Below are 14,188 nucleotides of genomic sequence, written 5' to 3'. Positions count from 1 at the left end.
TGCCTCACCTTGCCTCATGAGTGGGCCAACCCTGTCTTCTGTGATCCTTACTCCACCCTTCACAAATGGTTTCCCAAGTACAGGGCCCTTCCTTGGCAGATGTCCAACCTTGGGTGGTGCCAACTCCAGCCATATTCTCCATTCATTTACCTATATACAATGATATCTCTCCTCATCGGTCTATCAAAATAGCCTTGTGCTTCTCATTGCTTATCTGTCTGTCCATCCACCCACCTAACTCGCAGCCCTTTTCTCTCATTCTCAACAGCCTGCTCCAAGGACAAGTCATGCTTGGTGACTACTCTTGAACCACAGCCTTCAGTGATGCGATGCATATTTTACCCAGAAACCCAGACTTGCACACTTGGCCTTGAAGGCCCCCACTGTCGACTTTTGCTGAAGGAGCCAGCTACCTATATTTATCGCAGGCAAGGTAAGCCTGTGGCAGAAGCCTCAGACGAAGAAGGCATGTGTTTTCTTATGTACACTGGCAGAGTGGGTGCAGGTGGTGCTGTGGTCTAAACCACTGAGCCTCTTGGGGCTTGCCAATCAGAAGGTCAGTGGTTCGAATCCCCACAACAGAGCGAGCTCCTGTTGCTCTGTCCCAGCTCCTGCCAACCTAGCAGTTCAAAAGCACATCGGTGCAAGTAGATAAATAGGTACCACTGTGGCGGTAAGGTAAATGGTGCGCTCTGGCTTCCATCACGGTGTTCCGTTGTACCAGAAGCGGTCTAGTCATGCTGGCCACATAACCTGGAAAGCTGTCTGTGGACAAACGCCAGCTCCCTCGGCCTGAAAGCGAGATGAACGCTGCAACCCCATAGTCACCTTTGACTTGACTTAACCATCCAGGGGTCCTTTACCTTTAAATAGCAGAGTATTTGACAGATTGAGGTTGAATCCTGACAAGACAGAAGTACTGTTTTTGGGGGACAGGAGGCGGGCAGGTGTGGAGGATTCCCTGGTCCTGAATGGGGTAACTGTGCCCCTGAAGGACCAGGTGCGCAGCCTGGGAGTCATTTTGGACTCACAGCTGTCCATGGAGGCGCAGGTTAACTCTGTGTCCAGGGCAGCTGTCTACCAGCTCCACCTGGTACGCAGGCTAAGACCCTACCTGCCCGCGAACTGTCTCGCCAGAGTGGTGCATGCTCTAGTTATCTCACGCTTGGATTACTGCAATGCGCTCTGCGTGGGGCTACCTTTGAAGGTGACCCGGAAACTATAACTAATTCAGAATGCGGCAGCTAGACTGGTGACTGGGAGCAGCCGCAGAGACCACATAACACCAGTCTTGAAAGACCTACATTGGCTCCCAGTACGTTTCCGGGCACAATTCAAAGTGTTGGTGCTGACCTTTAAAGCCCTAAATGGCCTTGGTCCAGTATAGCTGAAGGAGCGTCTCCACCCCCATTGTTCTACCCGGACACTGAGGTCCAGCACCGAGGGCCTTCTGGCGGTTCCCTCACTGCGAGAAGCCAAGTTACAGGGAACCAGGCAGAGGGCCTTCTCGGTAGTGGTGCCTTCCCTGTGGAACACCCTCGCACCAGATGTCAAAGAGAACAACAACTACCAGGCTTTTAGAAGACATCTGAAGGCAGCCCTGTTTCGGGAAGCTTTTAATGTTTGATGTATTATAGTATTTTAATATTCTTTTGGAAGCCGCCCAGAGTGGCTGGGGAAGCCCAGCCAGATGGGTGGGGTATAATAAATTATTATTATTATTATTATTATTATTATTATTATTATTGACAGAAGTACACCAGCATAACTGTCAATGACCTTGCGAAAAGGGACAATATTAGGTTCAGGTAGGAGGGAATATTCTGGTCTGAAAGCCTGTTACTGTTAGTTATGCAAGGTGGCAAATGAAAGCGAGGGTATCAGTCACCAGTATCCCATGCTGCCACTTCCATTCTCCAGCCTCCATTTTCTCTCCCCTGTTTCCCTTTTTCTTTCTTTCAACGTTGCATTAGTAGTGGCTTTCTGCTGCCCCATACACCTTCTCCCTGCCTCGGTGTAGGAAAGGGCTCGGGGGTCTTTCCTCAGAGCAAGGCATCCTAGGTGAGGTGGCCAATGCAGTGCTTGCACCACCTTCACAGTTTGCTGTAGTCACTATTTAAAAAGCAACAGCTCATTCATGGTAGCTCTGTTGGCAGAGCATGAGATTCTTAATCTTAGGTTCGTGGGTTTGAGCCCAACTCTACGATTCTATGAGTCTAACTCTTTAAATTTAGCGGTGAAAGTTCTTTGGTACTTTGGTGTGTTGGGTTATGTTTTTTCATTACAAAATGAAAACAACAACAACAACATTTGCACCCCACACATCTGACCGGGTTGTCCCAGACACTCATATAAAATCCTCTAATTGCAGATGCAACCATTTTAACCCACAAAATAACCACCATTTTTTAAAAATAATAATAATGGTGTGATAGTGATGAGCCCAACTAGCGGCTGGCACCATTATTTCTTCATCCTGAGTGAAACAGCTTCGAGCCACTTTCTAGGAACAATGTATGTTAGGGATCCACAACCGGTGCCCATTAGGCTAAAATCCACCCCCCCCCCAAAAAAAAAATTGTGAGCCTAGAGATGAAATGAGTGTGGCAGAAATTAGACTACCAACAGGACATATTGGGTGTGGCGGGGGTCGAGTTTGGAAAACTCTTCGTTCTTTCCAAATGGACCTTCCTCCAAACAATCTGATGGATAAATGAAACAGAATTTTGTTAACAAGCCTAACTGGAAATAGCAAGATTGAATAATCTCAAAGCACTTTCTGAGATGTCTCCCCATGAAACATGGTTTGAGGATAGTCGTTGCATCTGCAGAGCTATGCTCAGGCTTGACCTAGATTTAGGCCCTAAAACAGATTTAATAATAAAAAAGTAGAGTTGGAAAGGACCCTGAGAATCATCTAATCCAACCCCCTGCAAGGCAGGAATATGCAGCTGTCCCATTTGGGGATCAAACCTGCAACTTTGGTGTTATCAGCACCATGCTCTAACCAACTGAGCCATCCAAAGCCAGACTTAGACCTAGATCTAGGCTCTAAAACCGACTTAATTGCTTTGTGGCTGTCATGGTCCAGTTTGCAGGCGATCAAAGTCCTGGCTGAGGACGTCAGGACCGGGGGGGGGGCAAGATGTCAGGGTGGGAGCAGGAATGAGAGTCCAGAAGCCAGGGGTCTGAGGGTCAGGAAGCAGGGAGTCATGAAGTCAAGGGTCCGAGGGTCGAGAAGCAAGGAGTCAAGAAGCCGAGGTCTGAGGATCAGGAAGCAAGAAGCCAAACACAACATGTCAGGAAATGTGTTGCTGTGGCAAAGAGCTGAAGGGAAATGCTGACCTTATATCCCTTCCCGGCTCTAGCCACCAGGTGCAGTGAGTTACCAAATGGCCTCACCTGTGTGGCCGCGCCTTTCCTCTCCAGAACAAACTTAGGAAGGCCCCGGTCCTGCAAAGCCCTACTGGTCACAGGGCCTGGCACCTGCATGCGCTCCTGACAGTGGCATCCCAAATGGAGCCCAGCCTTATTAGGAATCTTTCAGTTAATCGGGAGCAGATTCGTAAAGGTTTGATTTATTCTCCCTTCGCTCCCTACAGAGGCATTCCTGTCCGTTGCTGAAACAAGTGCTGCTCCCTCTGTCCACATCCCATCACAAGGAACCTTGTTTGGCACTTCTCAAGCAATTCGTGTGGGTTCCAGCTGGAAAAGGATCAGGCAGTTCCTTGGGATTCCCTATGCACGTCCTCCAGTGGCTGAGTACAGGTTCCGTCCTCCACAAGCTTTCATCTGGGAGGAGTCCTGGAACGCTTCCACAACTCGGTGAGAAGGTGTTTGGCACCTTGGCTGCCAACTGTAATCTTGTTCACTTACTGTAAGAGCACGAGAGCTTCCATGTTGGAGCAGATCAAAGTCCCCTTGATAGAGATCGAAGTCCTACTCAGTATACCTCTGTGTACTGTGGTGAATTTGATGGTTGCCCCCACTTTGAACCAGTATCTCTGGTAGCTCCATGGCTGTCCCTAACATATGGCAGGTGAGATAATGAGTTCTGGGATACGATACGATAATCTTTATTGTCATTGTCCCATACGGAACAACGAAATTGAAAAAAATCTACATTCAAAAACCCACAAGCCTGCTATCCCAGCCTGATTAACCCCCTAAAAACTCTGATACCCCATAATTGAATACAATATACCCCCACAGAGACCACCTTACACTGCCTTTAAAACCAAAATCACATTTGGATAGAAACTGTTTCTCAGGTGGCTAGTCCTAGTCTTTATAACCCTGTACCTTCTTCCAGAAGGCAGAAGATGAAAGAGATCATTTCTGGGGTGTGCACTATCCTGCACTATCTCTGCAGCTTTCTTATGACACCTGGAAGCATAGATTTGATCCAAGGTGGGAAGAGTGCACCCAATTATTCTCTCCACAATCTTTACAACCCTGGACAGCATTGTTTTTCCCCTGACCGTGCAGTTCCCAAACCACACACACAGACCATAAGTTAATACACTCTCCACAGTACAATGGTAAAATGGCAACAACAGGTCCTTTGAGATATTGTTTTTCCGGAGGATTCTCAGAAAATACAACCTCTGCTGTGCTCTCTTCATCAAGATTTTACTGTTTTCTCCCCAGGTTAGGTCATCTCTTAACTCCATTCCCAGAAATCAAAACACCGAGACCTTTCTACGCATTTCCCCTCAATAATGAGTTAAAGAACAGCAGATTGTCAATTATAGTATTGTTACCATTATTATCATCCATGAAGGGGCACCATTTGGACTCCTTTGCCTTAGGAAACAACATGGTTTGGGCTTTTTATGGCTAATTCAGTGGCACAACACCAACAAAAATAGTTTCTGAACAGCTTGTGCAACCAGATTTTTGCAGGGCTATTCAAACACTTGGTTGTTAACTTGCACCCCTAACTGTTAGTTGCTAACAGTGCACAAGCTGGCAAACAGTAGTAATAAAAATATAATAAAAAGCAATTAAACAGGAATGAAATGCAACCCCCAATCTCTCATTTTCTCTCATTTTCTCATTTTATTTCCAGTTTTAAATTCAGTTTTTCACATTTCTATATCAAATTGTATTTTTTTAAAAAAAACCTGTGAGAATTCAGCAGTTTCCTTTATTATAATGCATTTTAGATGTGACTTTTACTAATATTTTTAGAAGAAACTTTTATGTACACTTCCCCATATTAAATGCATGTTAATAAATGCATTTTGTGCTGCAAAATTCAGAAAGTGTGAATTTCCAAAAGTGGCTGGGTTTTGGTTTGCAAATTGTTTTCTGAATGCATCAGCAACATCTAGAGGGCCACAGGTTCCTCATCCCTGACATAATATGTTTTCTGACCCCACGGAGATGCATTTATAAGAAGAAATAACAGTGTAAGTCATAGAGGTCTATTTCAGCTTGTGGCTGAAACAATCATATAGATGTCTCCATAGGGCTTGATATTTCATACTTGTTTCTTTAGGGGGTTAGAAAAAATGTGGTGATCATCTACACCACATGGTCTCCCCCTCCTCCTGCACAGTGTCGCTGGTGGGTGATAGAACCCAGACCTTTGCTGACCTAATTTCTTGCGCACCTGAGTCGCGTGGGTGACTCAACCACATCAGACTTGCTGTTCCCCACCGGAGAGTCAACATCTTGTTTATCCAGGTGTGCAGCAACATACGGTTAAGACACACAGAATATTGCACGGTTTTATACACCAGCTTTTTCCTTTTTTAAAAAGTGTGCTTCAGAAAATGTTCTGTACTTATGCTCCGCATATATTTGATTTCAACTGCAGACGTCCTTTGTCAACGGTGCTGTGGTCTTAATATGAAACATCTCTGGCGAGGTGAAAGCATGGGTGTTTCTCATGGGAAAATGCTTCTAGGGAGTTGTTAACACTCAAGTACAGTGGTACCTCGGGTTAAGTACTTAATTTGTTCCAGAGGTCCGTTCTTAACCTGAAACTGTTCTTAACCTGAAGCATCACTTTAGCTAATGGGGCCTCCTGCTGCCACCGTGCTGCTGGAGCACGATTTCTGTTCTCATCCTGAAGCAAAGTTCTTAACCCGAGGTACTATTTTTGGGTTAGCAGAGTCTGTAACCTGAAGCGTATGTAACCCGAGGTACTACTGCAGTGGCACAAATTATTTAATGTTATAGAAATACTCCATGTACTAAAGTCATAGAATGGTAGAGTTGGAAGAGACCTAAGAGGTCTTCTTATCCCACCCCCTGCAATGTGAGGAACCTCAGTTAGATCATTATATATGACAGGCGACCATCCAACCTCTGCTTAGAAATCTCCAAGGATGGAGAATCTACCACCTCCCAAGGGAGTGTGTTCCACTGTTGAACAGCTCTGACCATCAAAAAGTTATTCCTGGTGTTTCGTCGGAACCTCCTTTCTTGTTGCTTGAAACCATTGGCTCGGGTCCTAACCTCCAGAGCAGGTGCTCCATCTTCCATGTGACAGCCCTCTAGGTATAGAGAACAAAGGATCAAATCAATCCATCAAATCCATCAGTTATTTAGGAGAAGCTGTGTGCTTTAAATGCATGGTTTGTGCATCGTCCTAACCTTCAACAGAGAAGAGGTAACAGAGAGAGGGGATGAAAAGATGAGGCAGCGGGAAGATCCATATGGTTTAGTTATAGGTGCTTATTGTGAGAAGGGGCGGATTTATAGGGGAACATGACTGATTCACCTGTGCTGAGCATGTGCCTCAGGCAGGGCCGGATTTAGGTTTGATGAGGCCCTAAGCTACTGAAGGTAATGGGGCCTTTTATATGTCCAGCTGTCCTTTGTCAACAACAAACTGTCACGGTTTTTCGTGTCGAATATATGCTGTATGGTAATTTATGGACCTAATAGGTATCTAAAGCCATTTCCACAAATTGCCATACAACCAGTCCACGCAGAATGTAGGCACCCTATATATAGAAATGAGCAAACCAGTGATATTTTAGGGAGCAGGCTAGCAGGCAGGGCCCATTACGTACATCATAGGAGCCTACACAACACAAAACACTGTTGCTGTATGTAGGTTTTATTTTATTTGTTTTTTATCTTATATTTTGGAAATGTACATCCAGGGTTTTTCCTTTATTTTTGGGGGGGGCCCTCCAAGAGTGTGGGGCCCTAAGCTATAGTTTGTTTAGCTTAAACGTAAATCCGGCACTGGCCTCAGTGGGTGCCACAACAATGACGAACAACGGAGAGCGAGAGGCAGGGTGGTGGAGCCAACTTTTGGCATCTCACAGACATTTTAGAACCCGAAGCCCACCACTGGTAGGGAACCAGGCCATCTGATTCCAGTGTTTTTCATTTAAAAAGCAAGCAAACATGGACACCCATTCGTAATAACACTTCCTTATGTCTCCAGGGCGAGTTGCTGGCAACCAGGGGATGATGGAGCTACTCTTTCCTCCGTCAGCGAAGACTGCTTGTATTTGAACATTTATGTCCCACCTAATACTGTAAGTACTAAATCAGGGGTACCTCTTTCCAGTGTTCTTCATGCACAACAGCACTGGGCTGCCACTGCTATCAGCGGTAGATTTTGGTCTTTTCAGCGGCACCCTTTGCGAGGTCAAAATTTGCTGCCTTCCCTGCCTTCTGCCTTCTGTTCTGCTCAATTCACTGCCTTATAGCTGCAAAGACCTGCAGCGCCCAGTGTGGAAGAATTGGTTGCACTGCCCTAATCCTGCTTGTCTCTGCTGGTGTGGGAGGGGGAGAAACTCGATTTCCCGTTGCCTTTTAATGAGAGACTACATGAATTGCACTCCTCAAACTGATATGTGAGCCCTTCGGCACAGCAACCCACCGAAACAGCCCTTCTCTGAATTTTGCGGCGCAGTTCGTCAGCCAAGTAATGCGTGCAAAAGGGTACCTATTAGGGGGAAGTTTGGAACTCTAGTGAAACTACAAAATGTGTGTATTTGTGAAACTGCATACTTTCGTGAATCTAACATGCAGGATAGTAGGGGAAATTGCTCGCTTAACTATATGCATTGGGGAAAATTGTGTGCGGAAATATGCATATCAGGAGAAATTTGTGTCACAAGAAAAATGCTGATGGATTTTCATGGGGGATTTTAAATAAATAAATGTGCAAACCGATGCAGAAATGTAAGGAAGGGAAGTTTAGAATGGAAGAAAATGGTACACGCAGCTCTGTCCTTTGACACCGTGCTGCCACTTCCAACCCCCCCAGGACATCCACTACCCCCTCATTCTGTCCAGTGGTAGGGCTCAGCCTATGGGACGGTTCCAATTAAAAAGTAAGGCTCCCTTCAGCTTCTTTAATGTAACAAAATGATGACAGATCCAAGGATCTCACACCTGGCTCTTTATTGACCTTGAACTCCCATTGTATACACCATTGGATGGAGAGAGGGGGCTCATTAGTCTTTACAATAAAAATAAATATATTAGGCAATATTGGGTGGTAGTCATACTCAATGCCAATAGATTCAAGTCCATTTATTTCAATGGGTCTGCTCTGAATACAATGAATGTTGGAGATCACCCATAATCTGTGTCTCCTTAAGGTTGGGACAACATGAATGGATATTACCTGTGGCTCCTTTAGGTCGACCTCAGTTCTCTTTAGTCCAGTGATGGCCAAACTCATCCCTCCAGCTGTTTTGGGACTACAGTTCCCATCATCCCTGACCACTGGTCCTGTTGTAGTCCAACAACAGCTGGAGGGCCAAGTTTGGCCATCACTGTGTTAGTCATTCTATTGTAGACTCTTTCCAAATGTTAACTGATTTCATTTTTCTGCCTGTTGCTATCACAGGGTGGAAATCTACCAGTGCTGGTGTTCTTTCACAATGGTGTAAGTGGTGAGGATGTCAAGGCTCAGAGGACACTCATCGATGGCTCATACCTAGCTGGAACTGGCAATGTCATCGTTGTAACTGCGAACTACCGAGTTGGAGTCTTTGGCTTTCTAAGCACTGGTATGTCATAGACCTTGTTGAACACACAAGTGGTAGATGAAACCAGGACTTTGCTGTGTGTAGGGGTTGTGTGGTTTGGATTTAAAAACTGGATCAGATCAAAGGCACATCTAGTCCAATGTCATGATCCCACAGTGACCAAATGATGCCTATGCGAAGTCCATAAGCAGGACATGAGTACAGCATTTCTTCCTCTTGTGCTCCTCAGTAGCTAGTATTTAGAGGCCTACTACCTCCAGTCTGGTTGCCGATCAGAAGGTCGGCGGTTCGAATCCCCGCAACGGGGTGAGCTTCCATTGCTCGGTCCCAACTCCTGCCAACCTAGCGGTTCAAAAGCACGTCAAAGTGCAAGTAGATAAATAGGTACCACTCCGGCGGGAAAGTAAACGGAGTGTCCGTGCGCTGCTCTGGCTTTGCCAGAAGTGGCTTAGTCATGCTGGCCACATGACTCGGAGAAACTGTCGGTGGACAAATGTCAGCTCCCTCAGCCAGTAAAGCGAGATGAGTGCCACAACCCCAGAGTCGCTCATGACTGGACTTAATTGTCAGGGGTCCTTTACCTTTACCTCCAGTTTTGTGGGGTATTCTCAGGACAACAAAAGGCTAAGGAGTAAACCCTACACAAATCCAGAGAAGAGTCTCTAACGTGGTTGGATGGCGTCTTGTATGCCTCCTTCTGGCAATTCCTGCAGCCAAGTTGGTGCTTTCCTTTGGACCACATCCAAGACGTGGCCAAGAGACGGGTCATGTCGTCTGGGCAGCCCAGAACCTCCATGCACACTGCCCAGGCTTGCACCCCAGCGAGGTCACTTCAGTGCTGCTAATGCAGCAAAAAACAGCACAAGAGACAGCAGTTACAAGTTGCTGGTCTTTGCAGCCATAGTGGGCGCTGTGATTCTCCAGTTGTTTGGCTCACTCCTGGAGGCGCATTCCAATGTCTCTCAAGACAGACAGACAGATGCCAACTGCTGTCTCCAGTACTGGAATGAGAACACGTTTCTTATTCTTGTTCACTTGAAGAATGCTAGCTAGTTGGGACTACAATGCCTCAGGTGCTCTGAAGCATTGTGGGATATTTAAAATGGCAGTTCATAGCCAACCAGGGCAGGTGTCGTCATGACCAGGGAACCAGTGGGTTCCATCCCCCTCACTCAAAATAAGCATCCTATTTAGACTGTCCCAAGTGTGTGTCCTTATTGGTCATGAAGATACTTATTAAATATATGCCTTGTTCACTCGCTCAATGCTTTAACACTATAAATGTAGCTTGCAAGGCAGTTTTGTGTGAGTATGAATCAGAAGGAAGTGTCGCAACCCTGTGTGGATCTCCAGCAACTGTGTTTTCCAGCTGCAAAGTGTTATTTTTGGCCTTCCCTTCTCATTTCGATGAACATCTTGCATTTTTTTTGTTGAATGCCTTGTGTAGATTTCTCTGCTCTTGCATTAATCAATGGCAGCAAATGCACCAGAGTCAATCTGTGGTGAGCCAGAAGGCAACAGTTAAGTTTAGCCTGGTCTGATGGATTGTGGCACATTGTTGTTATCTCATCTTCCCCTTTTATTATTTCTGAGAAATTTCTTCCTTCTCCTTTTCTACACTTCTGCTGAATTTCGTCCAGCAGAGACCTACAAGCAGTATTTCCTTCCGCCATCTCTCTCTCTCTCTCTCTCTCTCTCTCTCTCTCTCTCTCTCTCTCTCACACACACACACACACACACACACACACACACACATTATTATGTCTGCCCCTACACCACACTGGCTTGAGAGCCAGTGTGGTGTAGTGGTTAAGAGCGGTGGACTCGTAATCTGGTGAACCGGGTTCGCATCTCCACTCCTCCACATGCAGCTGCTGGGTGACTTTGGGCCAGTCACACTTCTCTGAAGTCTCTCAGCCTCACTCACCTCAGAGTGTTTGTTGTGGGGGAGGAAGGGAAAGGAGAATGTTAGCCGCTTTGAGACTCCTTAGGGTAGTGATAAAGCGGGATATCAAATCCAAGCTCTTCTTCTCTTCTTCCTTACGCGAGTCAGATCATTGGTCCATCTAGTATTGACTGACAGCAGCTCTTCATCAGGCAGGAGATATCTTCCGCTCCTACCTGAAGATGCCAGGAGTTGAACCTGGCATCTCCTGCCTGCAGTCACACTGGATTCCACCCAACACTGTGGGTGCCCGGCGCATGTGTGTGATGTCACATATCGCCGCCACAGCGGGAGGGTCTGAGGGAGTCCCCCTGCCTCAGCAGAAGGGTCGGACGGAGTGTCCTGACACAGTGCATTATGCATTGGGTTGCCCAACCAGGCACCCACAGTAAAAAAAATTGTGGGGGGCCTGGCACCCACGGTCCCCCAGAGATGGCGATTAGGTCTGTATGCAAAGCAGATGCTCTACACTTTGCTGTGGCTGTTTCCCAAGGAGAGGAGGAGTCCCCAGCCTGTCATCTTGAACTGCGGCAAGATTGTACCCTGGACTAGTGCCAGAAAATAAGGCACTGTCCTTGGTACGTAGGTGTGGCGATCACACAGGGCCCCTGGCCGTTTGACGGTTTATTGACCCTGTGCCACCACTGCGATTGCTTTTTCCGCTGCCATCACCCCATATCTCACGGGGACACACGGAGTCCAGTCAGTTGTTAAAATTAACAAATAATCAAGTTTATTTCTAAATGCAGGAACAAGCTTATGGTTTCAGTTAGTTTTTCTTGACAGTTTCTTAAGCTTAGTTCCTAACAACTTCAAACTGATTATCCCCAACTATCTATCTGACTCCACCTAACAATTCCTCTCACTCTCTCACAATACAACTCGACCAACCCATACCTAATCCTCCCTCTTCCTTCTTCAACTCCCAAACCTCAACTCTCAACTCCCAAACCTTAACTGACTTTCAAAACCTCCCACTCTAACTTTTACTCCCCCCTTGCATTCTCACTGACCAATCACATCACACCCATTTGAACCCTTTCCTTATGACCCATCCTAGGAGGCAAACACCACAGTAGGGACAGTTGGAACGTGCTGGCTCTGTTCTACCCCACTGTCAGAGTCCGTGCACCTCTGAATAATTGCTAGGAACTGCAAGTGGAGAAAATGCTCTTGCGTTCAGGTTTGGTTTGCGGACTTCCAATACCGACATCTGCTTGGCCTCTGTGAGAACCAGATGGGCCTTTTGACTGATCCATCATCGCCCGCCTTGCATTCTTATACGTGAGAAATCAAGAAGTGAAATTTATTTTAAGAAATGAACTTGCAAGGTGAACCGCCGTGGAGAAGTTTCATGATTAGAGCAAATGGAGAATTGTATTGTGTGGCCAGTTCACCCAACTTCTCCTATTGGGAAACGCAGGGGCATCTCCCCTATGCTGCCATTGGAATCGCACAGCTAATATTATTTCCTATGCAGCCGTTGGTACAAAATCTGCATTTGAATTTAGGAAGCATGAGTGTCCAAGGGGTGTAAATTGCATGTCAGGAGCCCAGAAGAAAATGTATGTAGCAGGAGAAATGGTTAACAGGGAGGATAGAAGTACGTGGCCAATGTTAATTATTCCTGCAGCTGCTTTGAAATCCAGCCATTTTAAATGTGCCTAAATATAGAGTTAAAAGCCTAAATGCATACTCCTGCTTGTGGGCTGAAAACAGCATAATAGCATGGTAAAAAGGTAAAGGTACCCCTGCCCGTACGGGCCAGTCTTGACAGACTCTAGGGTTGTGCGCCCATCTCACTCAAGAGGCCGGGGGCCATCGCTGTCCGGAGACACTTCCGGGTCACGTGGCCAGCGTGACATCGCTGCTCTGGCGAGCCAGAGCCGCACACGGAAACGCCGTTTACCTTCCCGCCAGTAAGCGGTCCCTATTTATCTACTTGCACCCAGGAGTGCTTTCGAACTGCTAGGTTGGCAGGCGCTGGGACCGAACGACGGGAGCGCACCCCGCCGCGGGGATTCGAACCGCCGACCTTTCGATCGGCAAGCCCTAGGCGCTGAGGCTTTTACCCACAGCGCCACCTGCGTCTTATAATAGCATGGTACTCCAGGGGAATTTCGTTCCCTTATAATAATAATAAAAATGCTTCTTTATTATATGATGATGATCATGCTGATTCTGTTCTGCCGACTGTGCGAAAATATATTCAGGGACCTTGTTAACCCCTGAGACCGGCAAACCAAGGTTGGATTTGAAACAACTAGCCAAGATTTGAAATTTGGTGCATTCCTCCACCTGCCCGGCCTGCTATCTTGATGCGTCTTCATCTCCTGCTTGTCTGTTCATCCTCTGAAATCTTCAACTGCTTACAGCCTGACTTATACATAGGCCCTGTTCCCCTCCATTCCCCCTTCCCCCAGCTTTTTGCTTCCTCTCAAGTCCCAACCTCTCAGTTCAGTGTGACACTCGGATGTCACACTAAACCATGGTTTAGTGCAATGTGAATGAGCTGCAATGGAGTTGGGCTTCTTAATCCCCACCTCTCCTCTCGCAGAAGATTCTTGCCATGTTGTCTGGACCCACAACTGTGATCAATATTAACTGCGGTTAGTTCTGGCCTTTACATATTTGTAGTTGTGTTTTATCCCCTGTAAGTACAGTGATAACATCTTTTCCCATTCATATTCTCTCTCTCTCCCCCAACTCTCTCTGTAGGTTCCACAGTGGCAAGTGGAAACTGGGGGCTTTTGGACCAGGAAGCAGCTCTAAAATGGACCCAGAAAAACATTGAAAGTTTTGGAGGAGACCCTGGTCAGATTACAATCGCAGCTGATCGCAGCGGAGCAGATGTTTCCAGCATTCACCTGGTTACAGGGACTGTGGATTCTGGGCTCTTCAAGAGGGTGTTGCTGATGGTGAGTACCAATTCTCTCAGATTGTGGTAATGTGGGGGGAGGAGCTGGGTTCAGTTCACACTGAAAGGCAAATCTATCAATGTGCATTTTCTAAAACAAGAACCGAGACACAGTCACCCTTCAAAATTCGCTCTTTTGTGAATTTTGCAGGGCAGTTCTTCAGAGGGGTAATGTGTACAAAATTGCATATTCAAGAGTAAATGTGCATTAAAATGCATATATTAGTCAAAATATTATTAAAATGTGTGTATCGGGTAAATTTGTGTATATTATGAGAAATTCACCACACAATGCTGCTGAATTTTCATGCAGACTTGCTTAAAAAAACGAATCAATGTGAGAATTGAACTTAA

General features: G+C 46.3%; 1 protein-coding gene across 1 annotated transcript in view; it reads left to right on the top strand.

Moving 5' to 3' along the window:
- Window positions 1–14,188, top strand: part of TG (thyroglobulin) — a gene marked incomplete at its 5' end in the record, with an annotated part of 174,890 nt that overhangs the window by 88,591 nt on the left and 72,111 nt on the right. The window contains 5 exons of the mRNA XM_077933621.1: window positions 269–433; window positions 3,603–3,825; window positions 7,412–7,505; window positions 8,831–8,993; window positions 13,636–13,835. Of these exons, the coding sequence (XP_077789747.1) occupies window positions 269–433; window positions 3,603–3,825; window positions 7,412–7,505; window positions 8,831–8,993; window positions 13,636–13,835 (845 nt within the window). The remainder of the gene's footprint in view (window positions 1–268; window positions 434–3,602; window positions 3,826–7,411; window positions 7,506–8,830; window positions 8,994–13,635; window positions 13,836–14,188) is intronic.

The sequence above is a fragment of the Podarcis muralis genome, chromosome 8 (genome assembly GCF_964188315.1).
Source record: "Podarcis muralis chromosome 8, rPodMur119.hap1.1, whole genome shotgun sequence".
Taxonomy (NCBI): Eukaryota; Metazoa; Chordata; class Lepidosauria; order Squamata; family Lacertidae; genus Podarcis; species Podarcis muralis.
Note: the sequence above shows the minus strand (reverse complement) of the source record. Positions and strands in the feature narration are given on the sequence as shown.